At 32.7% G+C, this 26,543-nt stretch overlaps 1 protein-coding gene across 2 annotated transcripts; it reads right to left on the reverse strand.

Annotated features, from left to right (window-relative positions):
- Nucleotides 1-682: 682 nt before the first annotated feature.
- On the reverse strand, nucleotides 683-25,270 carry LOC130448914 (uncharacterized). Of its 2 annotated transcripts, none has more exons than XM_056786516.1 (15): nucleotides 25,073-25,270; nucleotides 24,313-24,459; nucleotides 23,532-23,903; nucleotides 23,238-23,442; nucleotides 22,979-23,163; nucleotides 22,642-22,877; nucleotides 19,620-22,588; nucleotides 18,849-19,075; nucleotides 18,160-18,750; nucleotides 15,121-15,766; nucleotides 14,856-15,059; nucleotides 10,644-10,976; nucleotides 8,270-8,391; nucleotides 7,854-7,983; nucleotides 683-6,224 (listed from the first exon to the last, which is right to left on the reverse strand). In XM_056786516.1, exons 2-15 carry the CDS (start codon nucleotides 24,403-24,405, stop codon nucleotides 6,055-6,057), a joined length of 6,483 nt encoding a protein of 2,160 aa, XP_056642494.1. In that variant the 5' UTR covers nucleotides 24,406-24,459; nucleotides 25,073-25,270; the 3' UTR covers nucleotides 683-6,054. The 2 variants fall into 2 exon arrangements, 1 of the variants encoding a protein (XP_056642494.1); XR_008910401.1 differs by having other exon boundaries at nucleotides 6,085-6,224; nucleotides 8,266-8,391; nucleotides 25,073-25,247.
- Between the last annotated feature and the right edge of the window lie 1,273 nt (nucleotides 25,271-26,543).

Here is a 26,543-nt window from a genome sequence, read left to right on the forward strand (position 1 = left end):
TGTATATAAATGTATGTGTTAATATATTTTTTTCTATGGACTTCTACTTTTTTTTATTTAGATCAACTAAATAATATTATAAAAATTGCTGTTATCAAGGGTTGAAATATTGTGAAATTGTAGCCTACGGTATAAAACAACAATCCTTATTCAACTAATCCAAGCAAAATTTTAACCATGTTCAATTTTTTACAATTCAAGGTAGATTTTACCCTTAAAAAACAAAAAGTGTACAACTGCACAATATAGAAAATGAACCAAAGGGTGAAATTAGCCTGATCCCAAATTTTTGTACAAATAGGTGCAGGACGAAAAATTGCGAGGTATTGCCTTGTTTTGAACTTCATTTCCCGTAATAATATAGTTTTAATCACAATCCTCTAAGGAACCAGAGATTTTAAATACGGAAAAACCGGACTCGTGGCGCCATCTATTAAAAACTAATCTAAATCAGTAATTTGTTGGTTAGAAATGACAACAGTTTCCCAAAATGGAGGACACAGTTGTGAGTAAATAATTATTGTAATTTTGGAGGTAATTAATTTAATTTTATCATAAAATGTTTTTAAAAGGTTCTTTATTTATTATATCTAATCATATGTTTCCTGACAAGTTTTGATTTTGTCTAAAAACGGGTCACAAATATGTATCAATAACGTCTCTGTGTACAGTAAGGTATTAGTTAAAAAATTCCATTTTTAGGACCGTCAAATTAAAAAAAAAACACTGGCCTTTGATCGACAAGGATTATATGAAAACGTTACACTAGACAACGTGAAAATCAAGACGATATGGAAGATCACAATACAGAAGAACATAATTGAGAAGTAGATGAAGAGTGTGACATACAAGCAGATTTACATTTCGAAGTTATGGGAAGCAAAATAAGAAGAGAGATGATAAACAATTAAAGAGGCCGATAAAGAAAGTCATTATCTATGAATGGAAAGCAACTGATTTCACCTATTGAAGCACAAGATATGATAAACTAAGTAGATGAAACTATTGACTTACCGGATCCATATTTACTTTTCGAGTATATATTGGATGACATTTTTGAACTAATGACAGAAACTACAAATCTATTTTCCGTGAAATAAAACGGCAACAGCACTGTTATCTGTTTGATATGCATTTTCTTATTGGAATATTAAAGTTTCCTAGGTTGCGTCTTTACTGGAATTTCCTCATCAATATATAACAGTATGTCATGAGTTTAGTAACCGAGAAACCTAATGATATATTGCGGAAGGTACGTCCACCCTTTGATATAGTTCGTGATCGTAGCACGGCTTTGAAGGTACAAAAAAATATGCAAAGATGAGATTATATCTTATAAAGGAACTATCACTAAATGGAACATAAATGATTGTATGCCTACTAAGGAAAAACATCTATTCATGAACAGTGTCAAATTGATGGAGTAACATCTGGAATAGATCTTCAAATATGAACTATTTGCTATATGCGGATAATTTTTTCCCCAGTACAAAAACAAATAGAGGAGCTATCCAAGAAATTGTAACTGTCAATAAAGATATTGTGATAACCCAATGGAAAGACAATAATGTAGTAGACGGCAAGGGTGATATTGATACAGCTACAAGATTGTGTAAATCCGAAAAAAAATTACCTCTGTCGATAGACCGGAAGTTATAAAACTCTACAATGGGTGGTGTGGACAAGACAGATTTCTTTCTTTAAATATATTGTATATTTATACATTCAAAAACATTAACTTTGACGTTATTTGCCATTTTGGCTATCACAAACAGTTGGTTGGAGTATCAACTGTTGACAAAATAGAAAAATGTAATGGATCTCCTTACCTTTACTCTAAGTACTAGCTAAAAGTAGACGTCAACCACAACATAAAAAAAGAAAAAAGACTAAAATATCCCTCTTGCATACAAGAGACTTCGATATTCGTTTTGATGGAATAGGTTCATTGGTCCGTGATGAAAAAAACATCTCAGACAGCCCAATAGAACAAGGAGAACTGCTTCGTGAAACCTTAACCATTTTGAATCGGGTCAGAAAAGCGCAATAAGTGGTACTGGAACAAAATTTTTTACATATCTTTTCTGAACGGATTCTTAATATATTACTTCACACAAATGAGGAAATATTAACGGAAAAGCAAAATTTCACTGGTAACAACCATTTATCTGCCAATTCCCTTTACAGATCCTGCATGAATTCCGATAGATGTGTTTTTGCTGAATTGTTTGAGGTTTGATTCAAGAGAAACAAGGCAGGAAAGGAAAATGAATGATCCTTTTGCACCTGTTCGTGAGATATGGAAAATTTTAATTGAAACTTGCAGGTCATCATATACACCCTCATCTTACCTGACCATTGACGAATAACTCATGGAATTTCGTGGATGATGATGCCCATTCGCATGTACATATCACTTGCTAATTATTTTGTGAAGGAGCTTACAAAATCCATCCATGGAAGTAGTAAGAATGTTACCATGCATAATTGGTTTAATTCAATAGTTTGGCTGATGAACTACTCCAAGATCTATATAAACTAATAATAATTGGAACGTTCAGGAAAAATAAAAGGGAAATACCACCAGAACTGCTGACTATAAGACAGGAGAAGTGCCTAGAAAGCAGAAAGTTGTACTGCTATTGTCCATAATGCATCAGGGAGGTGAAATTTCGGAAGAAACAGGAAAACCTGCGATTGTTCAGAATAACACTAAACGTGAGGTCGATACATTCGACCAATTGTGCACTAACATGAGCTGCAGCAGAAAAACTAGAAGATGGCTCCTGTGTGTGCTATATGGTATGATCAATATGGTCAGCATCAACTCCTTTGTGATTTATTCGAATAATACTTTAAAAAAGGGAGAGAAAGCCTTTTCGCGATACCAGTACATTTGAGTCGTCGCCTTGCTGGACCATGGATGAGGAGAAGATTAGTGACCCCAACTTTCAAATTTCCGCCAAGAAATGATTCAAGAAATAAAATTCATCAGGAATACAAGCGCAAAACGTGTTTCTATTGCCCAAGTCAAAAAAGACCAACATCCGATCGGCGGAGAGCATCACGGAGACATTTGCAAAAAATGCAGCGTTGATGAATGGGAATTTGAATTTTTCATTTATATTTTGTTTTTTCATTTTCTAATAAAGAGATCCTACCGCTTTTTAATAGTTTTTCTAGAAATATTTTTCGTAAAATGCGGGTTTATACTACCGTCATAAAATTTACGATAATTCCTTTATGACGTTTTTCCAAATAAGTCCCGTTATCTAGGGTTAAATAATCTAATAGAATCAACATAAAGTCCAATATTTCAGATAACCAAAGAAACGATTTTTATAGTTTCTTATTCACATATCTAAATTTCGCGTTTTAATTTTAACATAACACGTCACAAAACTTTTGACCCTTGTCACACGTCATCACATTTCGGTGTTACCCACCCTCCCCTTAACGTGTGACGTAATATATGGATGGCCCCTTACGCGTACCGAGTGATTAACTACTACATTATTTAAACTACCGAATAGTCCGTTTTGGAAGTTAACACAACATTTTCATATTTTTATTCTTCGTTCAATCAAATTACTTGGGCGAGACTGACAAGTACATACAATTTCTTAAGCTTAATAGCCATTTACTGACTGCTACCCTAATTACCGTGCTGAATGATTCGACTTTAGTCAATTAAGTGTACCCGCCATGATCCTAAGCATAATTCGGCAGTATTATCAACCATACATATAATTAATACTAATTTATTAGATTACACGTTATTTGCAACGATTCTGTATGTAGTACGATATCAAACTAGAACTCTCTTTTGGAAAATGGCAAATAGTGTCATATTCAGAGCTACTGCTACCTACCGGTGGCGGTAGTGATCCCGAATATGTTCAATGTTCACTGGTTAAGTCATTTTTGATTTATGTAAATTGTTAGTTTTTGACATGTGTATTTTTTATTAGTATTGATTGTTTTTTGTTTAGTTAATTCAAACGAAATGATTTTTATTAAACATTTATTAACAAGTGTTCATTACATGGTAGTACTTCGTCTATTTTTTTTAATCACGACGTGTATCTAGCATTCATTCACTTTTGAAAACACTACATCTTACAGACCAATAAGCCTATTATCAGTTATGTCAAAACTTCTTGAATACTACCGATTGAGAAAATAGAACCGATTCTAAAAGCCAACGGACTAACACCTAACCACCAATTTGGATTTAAAGAGCAACATGCCCCCAAGGGACAAGTTCATTGAACCACAAAAAGTGTATCTTTTGAAGATAAAGAATACTGTTCGGCTGTATTTTTGGATATCGACCAGGCATTCGACAAGGTCTGGCACGATGGACCATTATACAAAATCAGGAAAAACTTCCCGCACAACCTTTTCCAAATCCTACTTGCAGAACAGACACTTTCAAGTCAAAAAAATCCAAGATTATATCACCACTCTACACTACACCAATTATGTCAGGAGTTCCACAGAGAAGTGCAATTGCCCGATCCTCTATCTTATGTACATAGTTGATATTCCCACACACAACAACATATGCAGATGACACTGCCGCGCTAGCATCTCACCAGGATATGATACAAGTGAAGAAATCTGCACTATTTGGCCCATTTTGTGAACGCCAGCTTTATATCTATTATATAAATTTATAACTTTTGGTTTTCGTTTAGCGCCATCATCATTTTTTTGGGAACATCCCATGCCTTATTTGCTCTCATAACACTAGGGATTTAGTGGTTTGATTCCACGATAACAAATGTTTAGCAACGGGTAGAGTAGTTCACTACACTTTCACCCTGATTTTTTTCCGAGTACCATCTGTTTTACCAGTGTACATAATCACTTGCAAAGGACATGCGTTTTTCGCATCACAAATACACCAGATTTTTATACCATACTTAGGTGGTTGTGATGGTATATATTGTATATATAGTGAATCCACAACGGCCACGGTATGGTTAGTGCTGTTCATCAATTGTCAAGTTTGCGGTTGGCTTGTACATCTGAAATTAATTTGAATTAATTGTCACCAACTATTCATATTTCAAGAAAAAAAATGTTTCGAGTTTTTTATAAAACAATAAACAAAATTTTTAATATTTAGATCTGTGGGTACCCCGGTTGTTAAAAGACGTCGGTAAGGTTCGTTCCTAATATAAGGGTTAAATGAACTATCACAGGTATTTTTTTGAGTTTTATCTCTATTCTTCAATTTGTAAACAAAACTACATCATTGTAGCCAGTAGATCAGAACACTGTTTTTAGTCCTTCGAACAGATTTGTTTCAACAGTAATTTTAAATAATATATAATAAAAAAAATATTAAACGAATTTAATTTAATCTGTATCACATTTTTTCTTTCAGAGAGTTCATCTCGATATGGTACTACCAACTTTTTTAATATTCATAATGATAAGAACGTTTTTTTACTTTTTATATTAATTTCAAAAATTTTATAAACAGCACCGAAATAAATTCAGATTGAAATAAATTAGTTACATCAACTTATACAATATACGAATGAAGATTCATTTCCACACAAAATTTGTTTAACTGTAGGCCAGTCACTAGAGCAAAATTCTAGTTAAAAATATTGGGATTTTGATCCGTCTCAATCAATAGTGACCTGCTACTAGATTGAAGTTTCCTTTATTACATTTGTTATATGTTGTTTTGTATAGTTTTCGATATTTACGGTTCCGAATGTTTTTTACACTCTTCGAAAGGAAAAAAGGGTAGTTACTAAAGATAGTTTGAAGTATGTCAAAATCTTGAATATTTTTATATTATAAACAAAATATTACCTTCACTACAAATTGAAACAATTTTATTTTGGTAAATACAATTTTATTTTCTACAAATTAAATCATAAAAAGTTCTTATTTCAACAGGTGCTAGTGACTGACCTAAAACTGTAAAAATCAAAATATAATGTGTTTTTAGTACTTAGAATAACTTATTTAAAATTTAAAATTATATATATATATATATATATATATATATATATATATATATATATATATTTAGTCTTTCAACACAGCAGATTCTTCTTTGATGGTATCCTTAACTTTTTCAGTTGTTACTGTCACAGAATTACCGTTGTTTGTGCCCAAAGATTTGCCGCTACCTGTTGAATTGTTGTTTAAAGTTACGTTTTCCGTTATTTTCACTTCATCAGACTTTTCAGTTTGATCTGAAAATACAGGTAATCAACTTATGTTTGAATTTCTGGTACTGTTGTTTAATTATTATGCCCTACAATACCACTCAAAATAATACTGTCTAATATGCATTTATTTTTGGTGTCTGAGGACGAAAATTTGGTTAACGAAACACAGTTGAAATATTGTGAGTATTGGTATAAAATAGTACATATAAACAGGATTATATAACAGTCAATTTCAAGTTTGGAAGCAAAGGAAGGATAATTTCAAAGAAATTGTGAGAATACACAAATAATTCAGCCTGATGCAGACTGTAGAATCAAATGATTCATTATATGCAGACAAAAAAAGTCCTCTAGAAAACTGAGAACAATACTCGATTAGACCTCATCAAAAACGAAACATAGAGACAAAAATTGAATACAAAACCTACAGAACAATACATAGAAGAAAACCCAAGATTTCTACACTTTTCTGTTCATTTGAATCAACTTTTGAAGCATTTTTTTCACTCAGACTCAGGTAGCTTCAAAAAATATGTGATTTTTATACTAAAATAGGTGGCGTTGAAAATAATTAAGTAGTATTTTGATCTATGAATACAAAATAGTCATTGGGTGATTAATCAAGGCTATATAGTGATAATAACTCACCCTTCTCAGGATAAAAGCGTTATCAGAATTATTCCAATGATATCTGGCAAACAAATAATTGTATATCATTCAGAATTAACCTTACTGCATTGCCATATGACTGGCAATGCCAAAGAATTTGATATGCTTGTTATGCAAACAACTTTCTTGACATTTCCCTCATCTTAAAAAGACCCACAGCTTCATTTCAAGAACTTATACTTAGATCCATGAAGATGTTCTACAAAACCTTTGCTGCACCTTTAGAAAACTTTTTCGAGGCCGCATGGCTCAAGATATGCAGGATCCAATGATCAAATTATCATGCCTATCTTCTTGGTGCTAGTTATACTAATGATCAAAGATGCTTCAATCTCACGATATGTCACTTGAAAATCGTATTTAAGAACAATAATTATAGATATGAATATGGACTGTGTATAAATAAACAAAAGAACAAATACATGGAAATGGGAAGGGATCTGAACACATGCAACCAATTGTAAGTGACCATAGAGCAAGACAATGAGTATAGATTTGATAAAGTCCAGGAGTTCAAATACCTGGGAGTGACAGTTGCAAACAGAGAAGAATTATAAAACCGAGGATTTTCGGAGGACTGCGAGAGCAAAACGAGTGGAGAAGAAGAACAAACGCAGAGATCAAAGTACTACATGATCAAGCTGAAATAGGATATGTGGTCAGATCGAAAATATTCCGTTGGATGGGACATATAGCCAGAATAGATGAAGACAGTTGGGTGAAAAGTGAAGTAGCCATGTACAAAAATAGATGGAGCAATGCAGTAGAGCGACTCTTGTTCAAGTCTTGTGTCAAATGTTTTGGTTGAGGTTATATTTTATAAGTAGTTAAGTTTATGACAGAAATATCAGTAACAGTGATACCAAAGCCAAGAATATATATAACAACCCTCGTAATGAAGTCACATTTTCTGAATAATTGAAAAGATCTCTGCTACTACTGTCCTTATCTAAAGATTAAATAATCATAACAGTTCTGACTTACTTTGATTTCCATAATACTGTCGGTTAATTGTTTTGTTGGAATTATTCCTGTGTTTCTGATTCACGGAATTATTTTGTTGTATTTGTTGGAAATTGACGGGTCTTTGAATAGGTGTTGGATACCTCTGCAACTAGAAACAATTCAGTGATTAAAAAACTTGTCAAAATATATAATTTGTGCTCTAAGCATAAATATAAAGATGTTATGTATTTCATAACTTTCGAATTTGTATGTGAAGCTTATAACATTAAGAATAAATGAAATACTTCGTCATTACTTCCTATAAATAGGAACCTACAGGATTAAAAGTTCTACAGGTGATGCTAATCAAAAGGAAAACTATATGTAGTCGTTCTAATTTTGAAATTCTTTACTTAATCACATTTTAAATTAAAATTTTTATGTAACTTACTTACATTTGGATTTTGCTGTCCTCCAACCTGTTGATATAAATTGTATTTGTGTTGTGCAGTGGGACTGGATTGTGGAGGGGGATGTTTACTATTCTGTCTCGATTTTGGAGATGGAATCTGAGGACCTAATATCAAATATAATTATCTAGTACTCATAATTCCTTATAAATTATTTTTTAGATTTGATATAGTCAGTATTTTAGATTTTCACAGTTAAATATAAAGTTTGTAAACAATATATTTCCAAATACAAAGCCACAAACTCAATATTTATATTTTTTCCTTAAATGAAGACTTATGTACTAATGTGCTAAATGCCAAAAAAATCCATTTTCATTTTATTCTTATGAGACGTTTCAGGTGCCCTAACGAGCAATATATATAAAGCGCTAAGTGCCACGGCTTTGATATAGTCAGTATGACAGATTTTCACTCTTAAAAATAAAATTTGTAAACTATATTCGAACATTACCCTCAAAATGTGAAAAAAAAAACAACAGATTCACCCCCTATTTTGGTTACAGTATATATTAAAAATTGGCTGATTAATTGCCAGAACGCAGCTGGTAAGAACTGAGCAAAGTGCCCAAAAATGTAACCTTGTTTTCTGTAGTACATGCGCTAGTTTGGTCATTATTTTTATGTTGTGCATGTTTATCCCGTCCTGTATATATCAAAATCATACAAATAAATGAATACTGTTACTGGGTACTACTAGTAGACAAAGCAGGTATTCAGGTATTGTGCAAATGCAACTTCAAATGTGCAAATATATCGCATGAACAAAAACTGAAACTTTTTCAAACAAATCAAAATATGTATGTTATGAGAGTTTCTTCCATAGATGCGCTATCAAGAGAAGACTACCTATAAGAGGCCAGAAGAGAATAGGAGACAAGCTACGTTTTCCTCTACCTTGTTCAACATTTTACCGGTGTGTAGGAAGACAAAGCACTTGTGATTGCTCACATAAAGCGAGGAGTTTCTGAAACATAAACATCTCATCTTGATTCAACAATGAGCTGTAGAATTTTTCTTTGAAATTTTCCCGGTTAAGTTTTCCTAAGCCCAGAATTGTGCTACCTGTGATTTACTGCACATGTATACAAAAGATCCCACAAAGAAACATGGTAAATTAAATTCAAACTCCACCACAAGAAAGCAGAAGCAAAAAATAAAGACCATTAAAATTATCAGCAACCAGCAGTGCTGTTTTAGTCAATTCCATCAATACTCAGTTCGAGTCAGAGTGATCTGCGTGTCATTAGGAGTTAACAGCTGCTTGTTGAAGGCTCTGATTGAGGAACTGCGTATCAACATCAAGTTTCTTGCAAAGCTAGACAAGAATGACCATCAGATATTTGAGTGTTTACAGAGAAGGAAGATCTAAAGGATCCAATCATGAACAAGTGATTAAATACTAAGTTGGAATTTCTGGAATTGTTCATGATATTCATACTGAACACATTGTTTACACTACCACTACACCAACACTCACAATTACATTGTCTGACGCGCGTTTCGATAACCAAGTTATCATCTTCAGAGACTGAAGGTAAAATGTTTACCTTCAGTCTCAAGAGAACCTTTGTGTTCACCTACGGAACAATAACACTGGCCTTATGTTTTTATAACATGAGAGTATAACAGGAATGGAGGGAATTAAATTGCTTCATGTGTATTAGAATCGTTCACTAATATAATATCAAAACAAAAACAAAGGGCATTTTGATGAGATCAATAAGTATCTAGTGTCAGGTCATTCATTTATGAGTTGGAACAGATTTCGTCCAAACTGAAAAGCAAAAAAGATAAGAGAGGTGCGAGGCAAGAACGATGATAGCTGCGGCAAAAAAACATCACTTTTGTTACAGTCATGAATCTTGAGGACTTTTCAGATTTCAAACATGTTTCAGAAAGTTCAATCAATATATCTAAGTTTCAAATTACGAAAGCACAATGGATCATTACTAACCGAGTAAATCTGAAATTTGTTAACATTAGAGAAACTCTGAACAAAATAGAGACAACGAAGATTTTGAAGGAAAAATGTCAAGAGTAGAGCAATTGTAGAAATGATTATTCCAAACCTGACTTACCAGAGTAGAATTTCTGAAGAAAAAAAAAACAAAATCAAGTGACAATGACTCCTTACTTGAAGGAAGATAATTTTATGAAGACATATTAAATGGTGATATTCATTGAAAGCTTCATTTTATGTTTTTTCATTATAACTCACCCTAAATAGTGTTTATCTCAAAATAATTATTTAGACATGGCACTCTGCACATTATTTATTTCAAGTCTATTTAAATGTGAAAAAAAAATTTTATCAGTTCTTGTTAAGTATTTTTTGACATGACAATTAATCACTTACCTGTATTAAAAACTGAAGACAAAACCTCCTGGCTACTGGGACTTTTCAGTTGCTGAGGCCTTGTCGCTTGGTCTCCCAGTCCCTGATTTCCCATCCCCTTCATGTACGCCGCCGGTAGGCTTGATCTGAATTGTTGGGCAGACAGCGCTGCAGCAACTTGCATAGGCGTAGTCAAGAAATGGGAATTATAATTCTGCATTCCTGTATTTGTGTGTGATTGGTTATGCGTACCGAATACGTTGCCTTGGAGACCGTATCCCGTTTGATGTTGCTGTAACTGTGCGGAGTTCATAGTTGAGCTACCAGGTTGTTGAAAATATCCCGTTTGACCGCCTGGAACATGAATTCATGTCAGATATAGTGCAATAATAAGTATAGATTCATAAATAATTTCTAACAAATTGAAAAATACAGATTTGTGTTTAGAAGTTAGCGGAATATTCCAGCAATTTGATCGAAAATTTAAAAAGCAGAAATGTGTAAAGAGAAGGTACTTTAAAATAAAATATCAGGAAGATCTAAAGCAATAAAGATACATCAAGAATATAACACAAATAATGAGGATAAATAATGGAAAAATAAGCAGAGACGGGAAAGAAATTGGTCACTAGATTTCATTTCGGTGTCTTCCCTTCTGATTTTTATCTGGTCTTTATTTATGTATATATTTCTTTCTATCATAGTTTTCTTGTAAAATTTAGTCCATTATCTACATTTAGAGTACTTCATGTAATTTCTATTGAAAATATTCATATTCAGATGTTAAAATGATCTGGAATTTTTGTAAAGCAATTTTCTTTTATGTAATTCTTCTATTTCACTAGGAAGGATCGTCTGTTATCTATTTTAATCTAACAGTCAAATTAATGATTATCTTATTGTTAAACTTCACATACTCAGATTGGTATTTAATTATATTCATATAATTATATGAATTGAGGTGTGTGGCAACATTATTGTATATAAACCGATAATTTGAAAAAAATCCATCTAAATATTTAGATTTGACCTACATATATAATCATAAGCTTTCACGAGAGTTTATTATGAAAAATAAACTGTTTTTTCAACCAAATGTGCCTTTAATATCATTTAAAGATAATAGACTTATCCACCTTAAGGAATGCGAGTGTATAGAGAGTTCTTTCTTCGGAAACTTGATATAATAAAGCATGTATGCAATTAAAATGTTGAATTTGTTTTTGTAACAAATTAAAATGGAAATGTAACATAATGATATTTAAAAATAATTACCAATATTATAATACTTCAAAATATGTTACACCGAAATATAATTCCTCTATAAATTTAATATTAATTGGAAGCTTTTTAAAATATGCTGCTTAAGGAACTAAAGAGTGTCATTTTTTTTAAAACATGCAAAAAAATACACAGGCTTATCATATATTCTATATATTACTAATTTATTACAATTACTAATCAGATAACTAGTATTTAGTTCCATTCCTCATTACTAATATTTTAATATATTTAAAAAAATTTTTTATATAAGAAGTTATTTAAATAAAATCAATTTTATTATAGAATATTTTTTGAAATTGCATCCCATTCCTTCTCAACCTTCATAAACCTTAATATGCTCTGAAATATTCAAAGTAATTTTTGAAATTTGGGTTTATGAAGATTTTATTTCAAATCATACGAATACGAACTACAGAATATACTGAAACACAAAGCAAAGCATTTTGGAAAATTTAGTAATGCGAAATTTCATTTTTGGAAAGTAATAGGAGAAATTGATATTTAGTTATAAAATAAATATATGAGGAACAAAACAATAAGGTTTGATTAACTCTGAATCTTTAAAAATACATCATCAATACTTATACAGGTTATGTATTTAGAATATCAAATTAAAGCTTTATATACAAATAAAAACAGAAGCTACATTATTTGCTTTGGTAAAAATAATCGCAATAAATGACAATATATAAATAAAAAAATGGCCTTGCCAGTTTTCAAGTACAAATAAGAAAATGTACATAAATAATAAAGCAGCGTATTATTATTATTTTTGATAGATTGGAATAAATGATTATTTTTTTATATATATAAATTTAACATAATTACTGTCAACATCTATTTGATATCATTCTATAGATCACCTTGTAGACCTTAGACCGGGAGAGATTGAACCAGTGATTAACCGCAATTTTCTGATACCTGCGTTTTGGTGTACTGAAAAGAGTATAGATAGTATTTGTAATTCCTGGAAAAATTTCCAGTAACATTTTTCTGGAAAAATTCCCAGTAACATTTTTCTGGAAAAATGAGATTTTTTGCAAAAAATGGGTCATACCGCAATTTTCTGCTACTTTCGATGTTCATAGAACGATAGTTTTTATTATCAAATTTTTTTTGGCAGGAGGAATACAGGAATTCTAAAGGTTAAAATATAATAGACTTTCCGTGATATTTTGATTTTAATAATAAAATAGATTATAAGCTATTGTTCTATAAATATGGCACCTCATTTTCTCAGAATAATTTCAATGGGAGCCCAACGAGTTCGTAAGTACTTTCTATACTTTTTCAGTACTCCAAATGGCAGAAATTAAAAAATCGTGGACGAACTTCGGCCCAATCCCTCCTGGTCTATTTATTGCATTTTTAATATACACAATTTTGAAAAATTTGTTGGGTTTTATCACAAAAACATAATAAAAAAGGAAATTGTTGGGAAAATTAAAAAAAATCAGTGTTTTCATCACAAAGTCATTACAACTAAGAGAGGGAATTATTTGGAAAAATTCTTTTCAAAATATGTAATTTGATGCGTCCTACAATGACAGTATAAATGAAATTATCTACAGAAGTTATTAAAAATGCAATAGTAATCATAAATAGTATTGACATTGCAAAAATCCAATACAGCAATTTTGCGATTTTATTCATGAAATTTACTATTTTGATAAATGGAAAGCATTATTTTTGTGGAATTTTGGTGTATTTTGAGGTTAAGTTATATTGTTTAAATGGCATAGGAATTACTTTTGAAGGGATAATCTTCTTTTTATAACTTAGCTATAGATTAAAAACTGTTCGTAATAATTGATTTATTTTCATAAGAAGACTTATCTACTTTCAGTACTTCTTCAATTTCCATTCTGTCTTCTCATAAGTCTTCAAACTTACTAAACGTGTTTGTAATAATAAATAAATAATTTTAATTACCTTTGGTTAATATCATACTGAGAAACTATATATTCAAATAAGAATTTGAGTCCAAGATAGAGATATTGAGAAAACGAAAAATTGTCAACTAAGAATCAGAATAGATCCAAATTGTTGGAATCAAGGTGAAAAATCAGGTTTTGTAGCTTCAGTTGATTTACTGTTAAAATCTGATGCAAGCAGAATTGTTATATAAACGTTTCAGGGAATCGAACAATTCCTTCAGATACTGGAATTGGTCTGGTTACTGCAAAACAGTAAAAACTAACTTGAAAAATAAAAGAAAACCATGAATGGCCTCCAAAAAATGTGGCGATCAGATTCCAGGTATAGTTGACAACATAAAAAATTTTGCTCAAATTGTTTGGTTTACATTAGAAATAAAAATTAATATTACTTTCATTTTTTTTTTTAATACTAAAACTAGCAAGACCAATTTGAAACACATTCAACTCTACAAGTAAAAATAAAGTCTAACAAACACTACAAAATAAAGAAATTCCCACACACCACCATTAAATCCACACTGTAAATATAACTACAGATAAATGAGTAAAGGGAAAAAAGTGGCGTAACTTTTGTATAGTACCAAGTTGGAATTTCTAGAACCCATAGTTTAATAATTAGTTATTTTTTATAAGTTGAATTTCTATGGTGCTTAAATAACACATAGTGTGTTGAATTTTCTAACAAAAATATAAAAAAATAGCTAACAATCATATTGGAGAAAAAGGAAGATGATGGTCAAATTGGGAATAAATAATCTTGCTGATATTAAAATAATTTTCTAACTATTCAAATTTAATTCAAAACTTACTAAAGACAACATAAGTTACGTCACTTAGCAAAACAAACCCAAAAAGCTCAAAATACAAGACGATTCAGAGATAAAAAATTTTCATAATACTAAATATTTTAATAAAAACGCGTCAAAAGATATTTGTGAAATTTTTCAAACTGATTCGTCATGTATACAAATATTTTAAAACCTCCATGTAGTAGGAAAAGCTTTGGTACCTGTCGATCCGGAATAGTACGACGAAGATGGTTGTAAACCGGGTACAACATTGTTTTGGGCCGGAGGAACAGGTGTTCGCTGCATTACACCAGCACTAGATGCCAAATAATTGGCCTGTATCGAAGGGTCGTAAGCCATAAAAACTTGTTGACTCTGTTGAGATTGTTGTTGATACGCTTGACCTACTCCTCCAGTTTTAGTTCCTGGTGATTAAATAAATGAATAAAAATAATACAATACACGCACGTTACAAAATATACTTACCGATAGCACTGATGGGTTGACTACTGGGTTTGACTGAAGCCGACATTAAAGTATTGCTAGTTGAACTAATCAACACAGTTGTCGGATTGTTTATTGGTTGAGTCTGTCCAAAAGCTGCGGTGGCACTCAACCTGTAATTACTCATATTCTGGTAAAGTTCCGGCGGTCCTGGCGCGGTGGGCGGTGGGGGATGTGGAGGAGGTGCAGCGGTGGGCAAATAAACGCTCTGTGTCGAATATGGACTGTTAGCAGTTTGACCAAGGCTGTGATAATTGGGATATTGAGAAAATTGGGAACGGCCCTGACCACCGAGCTGGTCTAATTGAAACGCTCCATACAGCCCAGTTTGAGCAGCAGCAGCTTGGATCTGTTGCGTGGATGTGTTGTAAACGAGAGGTACCGTGGGAGGGGAAGGAATTGCAGAAATGCCATATTGCGTACTTCCTGAAAGACCGGCCTGGTAACCAATATGTTGATTGGCTGTATATTGAGGCCCAATGCCAACGCCTGCACCTAAAACTGGTTGCAGTGGTGGAGGAGAAAGGGGATTGCCCATTAAACTCGGAGCTACAATTCCAGAATGGGGTTGGTGACTGGAACTTAGAACTGTTTGTCCACTTCCAGATACTTGTTGTGTGGGTTTTACCTGTAATAATGTCAAAATTAAATCTTCTATACAAAAACGAAGATTATTTGAAATCATTATTAATATGTTGCCAACAACAATATTATTACCAATATTTTACGCTATTTGTAGCCTACGTCAAATTACAATAAATATTTTCATAATATTTATACCTCCTACATAAGGAAACAGATTGTGAAGATGCAAAAAAATTGTTTATAGATTGTTCATAGTTTTCTTGTAACTTGAATTTTGTCTATTGGATTATGCAGATTATTACATTATACATTAAATATTCGGAAGAATTAATTAATACAAAGAAAATAAAATGGCTAAATGATAGTATGAACAATTTGGAAAATGAAAAAAAAAATCTAAAATTATATTAACATATAAAGAAACAAAATAGTAAATGAACTATAATAAATATTAATGAAAAAGAATAGTCAGTATTTCAAAAAATTATTAACGGAAGAAGCCCGTGAATATGAAAAAGTGACAATGGTGACAATACTAGAAAATGTAAAAGACATGGAAAAACTAAAAGTACCCAAAAAATCGATACGATTGGTGAAAATGACTATGCTAAATTCTAGGGCAAGGGTAATAATAAAAAATGGACCATCTGAGGAATTTGAAATAAATGCTGGGGTAAGAGAATGTAATGCTGATGGAAGTATCATTAATAAATCAATCCAAGTAATAACATCTGCTGATGATTTAATTCTATTAGCAAGGGACAGAAAAAGTCTTGAGAGCACATTAAAAAAAAATTTTAAGGAGGCAGGGAAAATAAGATTGAAAATAAGTCACCTAAAACCAAATATATGGAAATTGAAAGAAAGAAGTTCACAAACAAGAAACAGTAAAGATAAATGATCTCATCTTCGAAGTAGTACTTAGGAACAATGATAAGCAACAAAAATGGCACTAAAAATGAGATAAGACAAAGAATTCTTGCCAGATATAGGGCAGTACAAAATTATAATCCGAACAACCAAATTAAGAGTCTATAAGACTGAGATAAAACCAGTAGTTACATACGCCTCTGAAACTATGAGACTAACAAATATGGACGAAGAACAATTAAGGATAATATTAGAGGAGAATAATTAAGAAAATTCATGGACCAGTGAAAGTTGGAACTATGATATTAAAAATATATTAGAAAATGAGGATATAGTAAATACAAGTAAAGGAAAAAGAATACAAATGTACGGACACATTAAAAGAATTGAAAAATAGCAGGTTACAAGAAAAATTACAGAATGAAGACTGAACGAGAAAAAATTGCTTGATAGACCAAAAAAATAGATGAGATAAAATTGTGCAAGATATGCAAAATATGGGAGTATGTGACTGGTACAAACAGATTCAGGGCAGAAAGAAATATATATATTTGTCTTCCCAAGGTCCATAAGATACTAAAATTTCACTACATCATTCACCAAAAAGTGCTTTGTGCCTAAAAAATTTTCGCCAAAAATAGTTGAGATTATGAATTTAGTAATCAAAATTGTTGACAGCATCTTGTCAAAAAAAAATCTACCATCGCCAGTTAAAAAAATTGTTAAATGAAATAGACTCAATATTAATAAAGTGGGATGGCTTTCTAAAGGTAAGGTGTTGAAACATTTTGCTTTGTGCTTGATTGAAATAAATTCCTAAATGAAAAAAGCATTTACACCCTTACTTTATGGTATATATTACAGCAAAATTAAAAGTACCAAATGTAAAATTGCAAGGAAAGGAAAATTCTGTCTATGTTTTGGTATGAAGAGAAATTAATTTTTTTGCAGATATTCATAGCGGAAAATTACATCATTTTCAATTTTTGAAGCAATATATAATTAATGCTCTAGAAATGTTCTAAACTGACGGGATGGCTTTCTAAAGGTAAGGTGTTGAAACATTTTGCTTTGTGCTTGATTGAAATAAATTCCTAAATGAAAAAAGCATTTACACCCTTACTTTATGGTATATATTACAGCAAAATTAAAAGTACCAAATGTAAAATTGCAAGGAAAGGAAAATTCTGTCTATATTTTGGTATGAAGAGAAATTAATTTTTTTGCAGATATTCATAGCGGAAAATTACATCATTTTCAATTTTTGAAGCAATATATAATTAATGCTCTAGAAATGTTCTAAACTGACAGAAAAACTTTGGAATTAAAAAAATTATAAACCTTGATTTCTAGCATAAATTAAAGAAACCCTGGTATGAATCAATATTTTATTTGAATCAGAATTAGCCTGTTGAAAGAGGGAGGGGGCATACATGATAAAGTGAAATTATATTTGAAGATATCTTTTTAGACTTTGATTCATTTTCAGGATCATTAAGAGGAATTCAAAACTAGAATAAAAGAGACCATTCAAAAGACAATAAAATTTAAATAGTTTAAGCTTACCTTACATACATTCGTAGTCGCTGCGCTTTGATTAGGCGAGGGACTGTAACCTTCATGGTTGTCATCAGGGGTATCTTTGCCTTGATTAAAAACATTGGAATCCAGAGTCGGTCCGCCGAAACTCATCTGAGTATTATCTTCACCCTCTTGCTCTGAAGTCTCCCATACTTTTTTCACTGAAGCTATCTTAATATCCAAACTGTCTACAGTATTATTACCACTAGTTATGGCATGGATGGATTTTGTAACGAAATTTTTCGTCGATTTATCATCAGCAAATTGATAATCTGCACTGAAGAAATCCAATTTCATATCGGCTATTTCTTCTTTGTACGGAGGTAATTGTATAGCTTCAGATTTTTCTGTTTTGGTTTGGAGTAGTTCGTTCATGTTGGGTTTGTTGAAACTGTTCATTACTGAAGGATCTATATTGGCCCCTTCTTCCAATTTAGATCTAGGTTTATCATTACGGACTTGTCTTGAACCGGGGGCAGATTTGAAATTTGTATTTTCAAATATGATAGTATTCACAGGTGGCGTTGCACCATCCAAAAGAGTTTTTTCTTGTATTTGACCAGTTTTACCGATAACCTGAAATAAGAAAATACAATTAAGAACCAAATTAACTTCAAACAGTTAATACAAATACATACTTGTGAGAAAAATAAAAAAAATAAAGACATTCTCACCTTTTCTCCACCAGGACTGACTCCTTGCGTCGGTGAATGTGTAGATTCCAATCCTTTTACTCCATCTATATTAACTCCCAACATGGTATCATGTTCGACAGTTCTTAATTGGGAAACTAATGGTTTATCCCATGCACAGGTTGGTACTGATGGTGGAACACTGGTAGTATCTTTCATTGCATAAACGTTCATATTCTGATTTACCTTATTCATATCATTAACGTCCCCTAAAAGTTTGTTAAACAGTTTTCATAAACACAATTGTATAATAGGTAATGAACAATTTACTATGAGACTTATCATGGACCAATTGATGTTGAGCTAGTAGAGTTTCTTTACCACCAACTCAAGGATGGATAGCATTGATTCATGTTTAAAATTTATCTTCATAAAATTGATAACTACTATGCAAAATATCACAAAGATAATGTGGAAGTAGTTTAAAAAAAATTGTTGATATTGTATAACAGATAGGTGAACTGGAAAGCCTACTGAAAGTGCCTGCCTGATGATTATAGAAAAATTATTTGGAATTATGTATAATACCTTATTTACTATCATTTGATTTAGTAGATTGGTTTTATTTGAGGAAAACCAAGGGATTGATTTTTTGTTTAGTGTTGTTTATCTATACTTTTAAATGGTTCACCGATTTTGAAAATTGTAATACTGATCTGAGAGATTTTTTGTAAATATGAGATTTTCGCTATTTGATGATTGGCATTATCACTTTCTGTTCTGATTATTTTTGTTTTAAAATGTTATACTAACCTAAACCATGATGCTGCTGTTGCTGTTGTTGTTGTTTTTGCAATTTTTGTTTAGCGAATCGAGGCGGAAGTTTCGGTTGCCGCGGTCGATCAAACTGACTTTTAAGCTGTGGCAAAACGGGTGGTGGATTAACTGGTGTCGCCATCAAAGAGGGAATGTTTTGTATTTGTTGTTGTGTCAATTGTTGTGTTGCCGGACTAATTTTTTTCCGATCACGTTCTCTATCGCGTTCGACTCTCACTTCTTTTCCGTTTTCAGGTTTTGAAGGTTTAGAGGTTTTGTCGTCAAAGGATTTTTGACGTTCTTTGAAGGTTTTTTTACTTTTAACTTCTTGAAAACCTTCTGCGTCTCCATTTACAGAGCTCTTCTCTTTTTCGTCGACTTGTTCGGATTCCTCACGATTTTTAGTAGAAATATCCGCGTTGGCGTTCGATAATGGGTTATGATCTGTTGATTTTTCTTCTTTCTTTAATGAATTGTTAGAATTTTGTCGCGTATTTTCGCGATTTCCTTCATATCTCTTTTCGCCGCCCATTCGCGGTGGGTTATTTCTAGCACGATTAGAATTTGATGAAGGTCTGTTTCCTTGACTTTTTTGTTGAGATTTACGCGAATCTCTATTTTTATCTTCGGAAATGTCTGTATTTGTTTCAAGTTTTTCGTCTAATTTAGGTTTATTTTTACGGTTAGCAGATTTATTTCTGGGTTTATCCCTAGGTCTATCTTCGGATCCGGAAGAAGGTTCATTACGCGATTCGCTCCTTTTTCCGATTATACCTGCAGCTAGCGCTTGTTGGTTCTGCTTGATTTTGTCCTCTACTCGGGGAGTGTGTTCAGTTGATGGGGTTTCTTCGTGTTTCTTATCTTTTTCTTTTTCATCTTGATGACCACCAAATGGACTTTTTGTAGGAGGAGGTCCGTAACCATCGATCCTTTTACCTAAACCTCCCATTCTTCCGCTTCTGAAATTACCTCCGCCTCTTCCGTGTCGCGACGGTTCTCCTCTTGGTACATAATTATTGTCTTTTCTTTCAGATTTATCTTGTCTCTTTGGATCATTATTGTGTGATTTGATATCACGATTCTTATCATCTCTTTCTGACTTTCTCATCGGTTTTGGACTTCTTTGATCAATTTGTTCTGATTTAGAAGTATCTATTTTAGTTTCATCCTTTTTACCTGAATGATCCTCTAAAGATCCATCAGAATCCGTCGTGGGATAATCGTGATTTCTTCCTCCTGATTTATGCCCTCGACTGGGAGGTCTTCTAGGCCAAGCTGGTCCTCTAGACGGATGACCATCTCCACTATTATTCCAACCTTTTTTCTGTCCATACGATCTGTTTCTATTTTGATTGTAATCATCAACTTTTTCTGATTTCTTGGATTGTTGTTCTGGATGTTTAGTTTCAACTTTGGAAGGTTCAGGAGTCTTCTTATCTTCAGTTAATTTGGCTTGAGCTTCTTCCAAAGCAGGCGGTATAGAATCTGCCCAGGCGCTAACAAATTCGGTATCTTTCTTGGGAAGTGGTTCTTTTTTAATTTCTAATATAAATCCTCCACGTTTCAATTGAATCAGATTACGTTTTTCGTTATACATGTCGTCAGCTTCAATACGATCTTTAGTAATCGGTCCGGGTACCGCACGTCTTTCTTCTCTTCCATAATCTTTTCTTTTGTCTTCATAACTTGATTCGTACATGGATTCCGACCATGATCCCATATTGTAATCGCGTTGATCTGTTTCTCTCGAGTGTCGCGTCGATCGAGAATCTCGGGAGTCACGATTTTCCAATCTCTGAGCTCTATCTCTATCTATTTCATACTTTTCTGATCCCTTATCGACCTTTTCGGATCTGCCACTCCAATCGTCTTTGCTTAAACGATGAGAGTGTTCAGATTCAAGCTTCTTGTCTTGTACGTCTTTTTCCTTTTGCCATTTATCTTGTTCTTGGTCTCTCCTTGAATACTGAACTTCATAATCTTGATGTCTGTTATCTGGAGCGTCAGAATGATAACGAGAATCTTGCGATTCTCGTTGCCCTAAATCTTGAGAATGAAGAGAATTACGATAACTATCATCAGAGCTTTGTCTCTTATATTCTTTTCTTTCCACATCCTCTTTCTCTAATTCCGGACTGTCCTGTCTAACGTTTCGATTGTGCAAAGTATTTTGATTTGTTGGTTTTGTTCCAGAATTGGAATTCCAACGATTATCGAAAGATTGTTGATGATATTGTTGTTGCTGATTTTGTAGGTTTGAATTGCTATTGTTACGCTGGTGTTTGAGAAATCTTGGTGGGAGATCATTTTGAAACTGTCTGGAGAAATTAGGTCCATTTTGCTCCCGATTATCTCGGTTATCTCTTTCTGAGGGTTTGGTATGTTGTTTTCTAGGGGGAAAATTTTTACCTTCTATTTGGGTTAATTGTCTGAAAGAACTTCCCTGGTTAGCAGGTTGACTTTTCTCTTCAGACAAGTCAATAGGAGTGCGAGATCTAGTACCTTTCTCTCGATGCATATCTCGTTCTTTATCTTTTTGGAAATCTGGCAAAGGAATATCAACATGATTAATAGGTTTGGGAGGTACAGAATTAGGATTTATTGTTCCCACACCTTCATGGTTGTCTCTATCGCGTTTCTGAATTTTTTCTTCCAGTTCCATGAGTTTTTTGGCTGCAGCCAATTTTCTTTCTTCATTAAAACGTTTCTCCTCTTCTTCTTTTCGCTGTTTTGCCCGCTGTACTGCAATTTCGACTTCTTTTTCTTGTTGAGTGCGTCTCTGCACCCAGATATCCTCTTCTTCGGAATTTCTACCTCTCTGAGGACCCAATCTTGAATTACCACTTTGACGATTTTGATCATTGTGACTTTCTCGATCATCTGCTCTTGTATCCTTAGGTTGCGATCTTTTTGTATCCCGTTTCGACGTTTTCTCGCTTTCGTCATCGCTGAATGCCAACTTTTGACTGAGAAAATATTTTTTTACTTACATTACATTTAAATTTGATGCTGAACTTACTTATAATCAATTTCGTCTGATTCTGCCCAGCCCATGTCTTTACTAATTTCATCCATTCGACTCAATTCCTCTTCTCTAATTATGGGTCTAGAAGCTATTTCTTCTGTTTCTCTGTCCGCCAATCGAGGCGGCCGATTATCTGTCGGTCTTGCACCTCGACCATTAACAGACGGTGGCATTGTAGAATTTTGAATACCAATTCCAGGAGCTTGTTGAAAATTGCTACCTTTGTACATCTAAAATAGGAAGAAACATCAACTACTGTGAAATATATTGAAGAATATTGTATTAAACAGACTTCAAAGTCGACAAGTTCCAGCTATAGAATTGTACTTACAAATGAAGGCATAACACCACGAATCTGTGGCGGGAATGGCTGCTGCTGTGGTTGGTGGCCTGCCTGGGCCGAGAGCTGTGGTGGGGCAACCAGGTGGCCCGAGCCTGTCCTTCCTTGACCTGCTACGTCTCCACCTGTAGCGCCTTGCGGACCCAAGGTCCTTTGCCCACCTTGTGTCCACGAACCTATAAATTTGAGTAAGTAAATTAATTTCTAGAAATAGAATACCTAAATTTCTAAATTTCTTTATATCCTTTACCTTCTGTCTGTGGTCTCAGACTGAGCCCCGTAGGATACTGGGGAACATCTGAACCAGTGCGTGTGGGGCCTCCATCTCCAGAGGACAAGCTTGGGAACTCGTGTTGGAATTGAACACTCTGATATAAGGGTGGGTGAACCTCTGGGCTGCTCATAACTGAACTCCATAGTTTGTCTGTAGGCGCAGGCTGTGCAGTAGGGGTCAACTAAAACAATGAGTTTTTCAATCAACATTAAGTCATTTTTAGCTATTTAAAATAATTATACAATGGAATTATAATTTGATATTGTTTACCTGTTTGTGTGTTTGTGGGGGTATGTTGTTGGTCACGGGAAGGGCAATCGCAGCCTGATGTGAAGTTAGTTGTGGTGGTACACCTTGTTGATTGGGGACAGTCAGTGGGGATGCATTCAAATCTTGAGGTTGAGTTGTCTGATTGTTGTTGGGTGAAGGAGACGACCCTGAATTCGACGAGTCTTGTTTTCCCCATCCTGGTGCTCCTGGCGGTACTAATGGTACAGCTGCGTCTGTTCCACTATATTCTGATTTCAAAGAGGGTAAATTTGCTGGTGCCCGACGTGCATTTGGGACTTTACCAAGTATTTGCATGCCATGTTTAATATAAACTGAAGAACTTTTTTGTTGTTGCTTTTCTAAATTTTCACCCTGGAATTATTTTATATACAAAAATTTGATGTATTGGAAATAATTACTATAGTTATAACTCTTATTTGAAAAAAACCAACAAATGTTTCAGCTTGAAATAAAAATTTTAATACCTTACGACCTTACACAGATTTAAAATTAATAAAAGTATTACAAATTTTTCTTCATCCAATTTCACATATTTCTAGTAATTATGATAATTAGTAGGTACTAAGATCTATTCAAATAATCATATCTTTGTTAATAACTGCTTCTTATTAAAATGAAAATCAAATATACGAAGCAATACTATTGAAGATTTGAGTTCATAAAAATTAAAGGTCCCTTATGCTTCTAACTTAAATGCAATAATAAAAGATGATTGTTTGAATAAATAAGTTGAAAATGTTAAAAGCTAAATAGTACTTACCCTGCTCACTCTGTATAAACTATTTATATCCAATGATTGAAACTTCGGTTTGGTTTTCTCCCCCTTGGAGGCCTGCCCTGGCAAAGTAGACATGCTGTCTGCACGCAACCATTTAGATCTACCAGACCCAGTGAACGAACCTTATTTCTAAAAAGAAATAAAGCATTTAGATCCGTAAACGCAACAGCAAAGACAACCCAATTTAATACATTCAGATCCAGCGTTTGTATATTAAATCAAATAAAACTTGTTATTCAATATGCCACTACAATAAATTAATTTGTAGAAATATATTTTTGTAGTATTGAACTTATTTTTCAAGTAATATTTTAGAAAACATATTCCATAGAACGTAGAATATATTGATATTTATTTTGCTAGTACTGTAATGAACTTTTTCAAGGTTGTAATACAAAGAATATGCTTACATGACCTTACTGAGCTGAGAAACTAACGGAAGTTCTTAAATTAAGCAGCAAAATTTAAATAAACTAACAACTGTGAATTATAAACTACGTAAGCATTCTCTTTCAAGTAATCAAAGCCCATCCCCACAAAAAAATAAAATTTCGATTAATAACACTATACTTTTGAACACTTTGCACAATGTCAAAATTCATATCAGCACAGTATAAAATACAATTTCACATAAATGATGCGACATAACGGTACACTATTTTCTTGGGTTGTCTCTCAAAACGAAAACATTGCATTACGAAATGGAATTTCTTGGCATAAAAAATCTGTAATAGACATATACCTTGGTCCGTCCAAATGGGTTCACGACAAATAACAAGAAATTAATTCCTTTTATATAACAGTGGGACGGATGAACCCAGATTCTTTTTAAAAGTTTCTATTATTTTGATCTTTTACACACAAAATGGCGTTCGCCGATTGAAGATTATTCCAATCAATAATAAACGTCACTAACTCTTTACTGCCATCTACACGTTATGAACTGAATGAAGATGACAGTAGTACCTTTTTTAGGCAATATTTGGCGAGATTTTATTAAACGCGATCACAGTGAATGTGATCGCTTATGTAAATAGAATGTAAAAGTGAACTATTGGTTGTGACTCTATGAGTTTTTTATAAATGTATAAGAAATAACAAATTGACATATTATAGTATGTGAAGTAGAATAATAATAGTTGTTCTATTACCATCCCAGTGTTCTTCCATTCTATTTACTCATATCAAATTCGATTCAAAATAATGAAGACATATCTTAATTATCTATGTAACGTTAACCACTCTAAGGATATGTTCTGTGGTGTTAACCGCACTTATCATTCATAAAGTGGTTTATGGTTCACAAATGACGCTACAATTTTTAAAGCATCAAAGCGGATGAATTCCTTATTTCCATTGAAAAAGTCTAAAATCCAGTTGCAACAAATGATTATTATCTATTTTTTGATAACTTGTTTCCTTATCGAATACGTGCTAGATACTTGAAGATCTATTAAGATTTCCAGGGGATTAAAAATACGCGATCAAAATCATACGTATTTTTATATGTACTTGAGTAAATTCTTTATTATAGCAACAAACTTTTTTGACTTAGTTGGTACATTTTATATGATTTAGCTAACGATGCATTTTCATATTATAATAGTTATGCCCCTTAAAGCATAAGTTTAGTGTATACTGTGTTGCCTGGAAGACTTTACAGTGATTAGTGTATGCTGTGATGCCTATAATCGGTGCAATTCTTTAAGCACTTACGAAAATCACGTTTACGACTACGATCCTTCCCGTTCCACTTAGTTCAGAGCGTTATAATCGTAAACTAAAATGGAATGGCTTCTGAGGTGTTTTGAGCGTTTGATATGTATTAACAAAGATAAATATTAACGAATGACAAAGCAGAAAAAATAAAGCGAAAACTTTAAGATGTTAAGTTATAATTTGTAAGTTATTGAATTAATTGATTTATATTGGAGTAAAATCAAAATGCTTAAAAAGTACTTATAATATCCCATATACATTAATGAGATATATTCTCGTGGTTGCAATTTGCGAGTTTTAAAAATGAGTTTCTTTTTAACATTTGTTGACAAAATGACGCAGGCGGGAAAAGTTCAATATTTTGGGATGACTACGATAGAAACAATCGAAATATTTTTTAAGAGTCAGAAAATTGATTATTTGTGAATGCAGGGGAAATACAAATAAAGGTAAAAAAGAATAAGTTTTATACTGATTATTTATTTTATATAATT

This window comes from Diorhabda sublineata, chromosome 9 (genome assembly GCF_026230105.1).
Source record: "Diorhabda sublineata isolate icDioSubl1.1 chromosome 9, icDioSubl1.1, whole genome shotgun sequence".
NCBI classification, from domain to species: Eukaryota; Metazoa; Arthropoda; class Insecta; order Coleoptera; family Chrysomelidae; genus Diorhabda; species Diorhabda sublineata.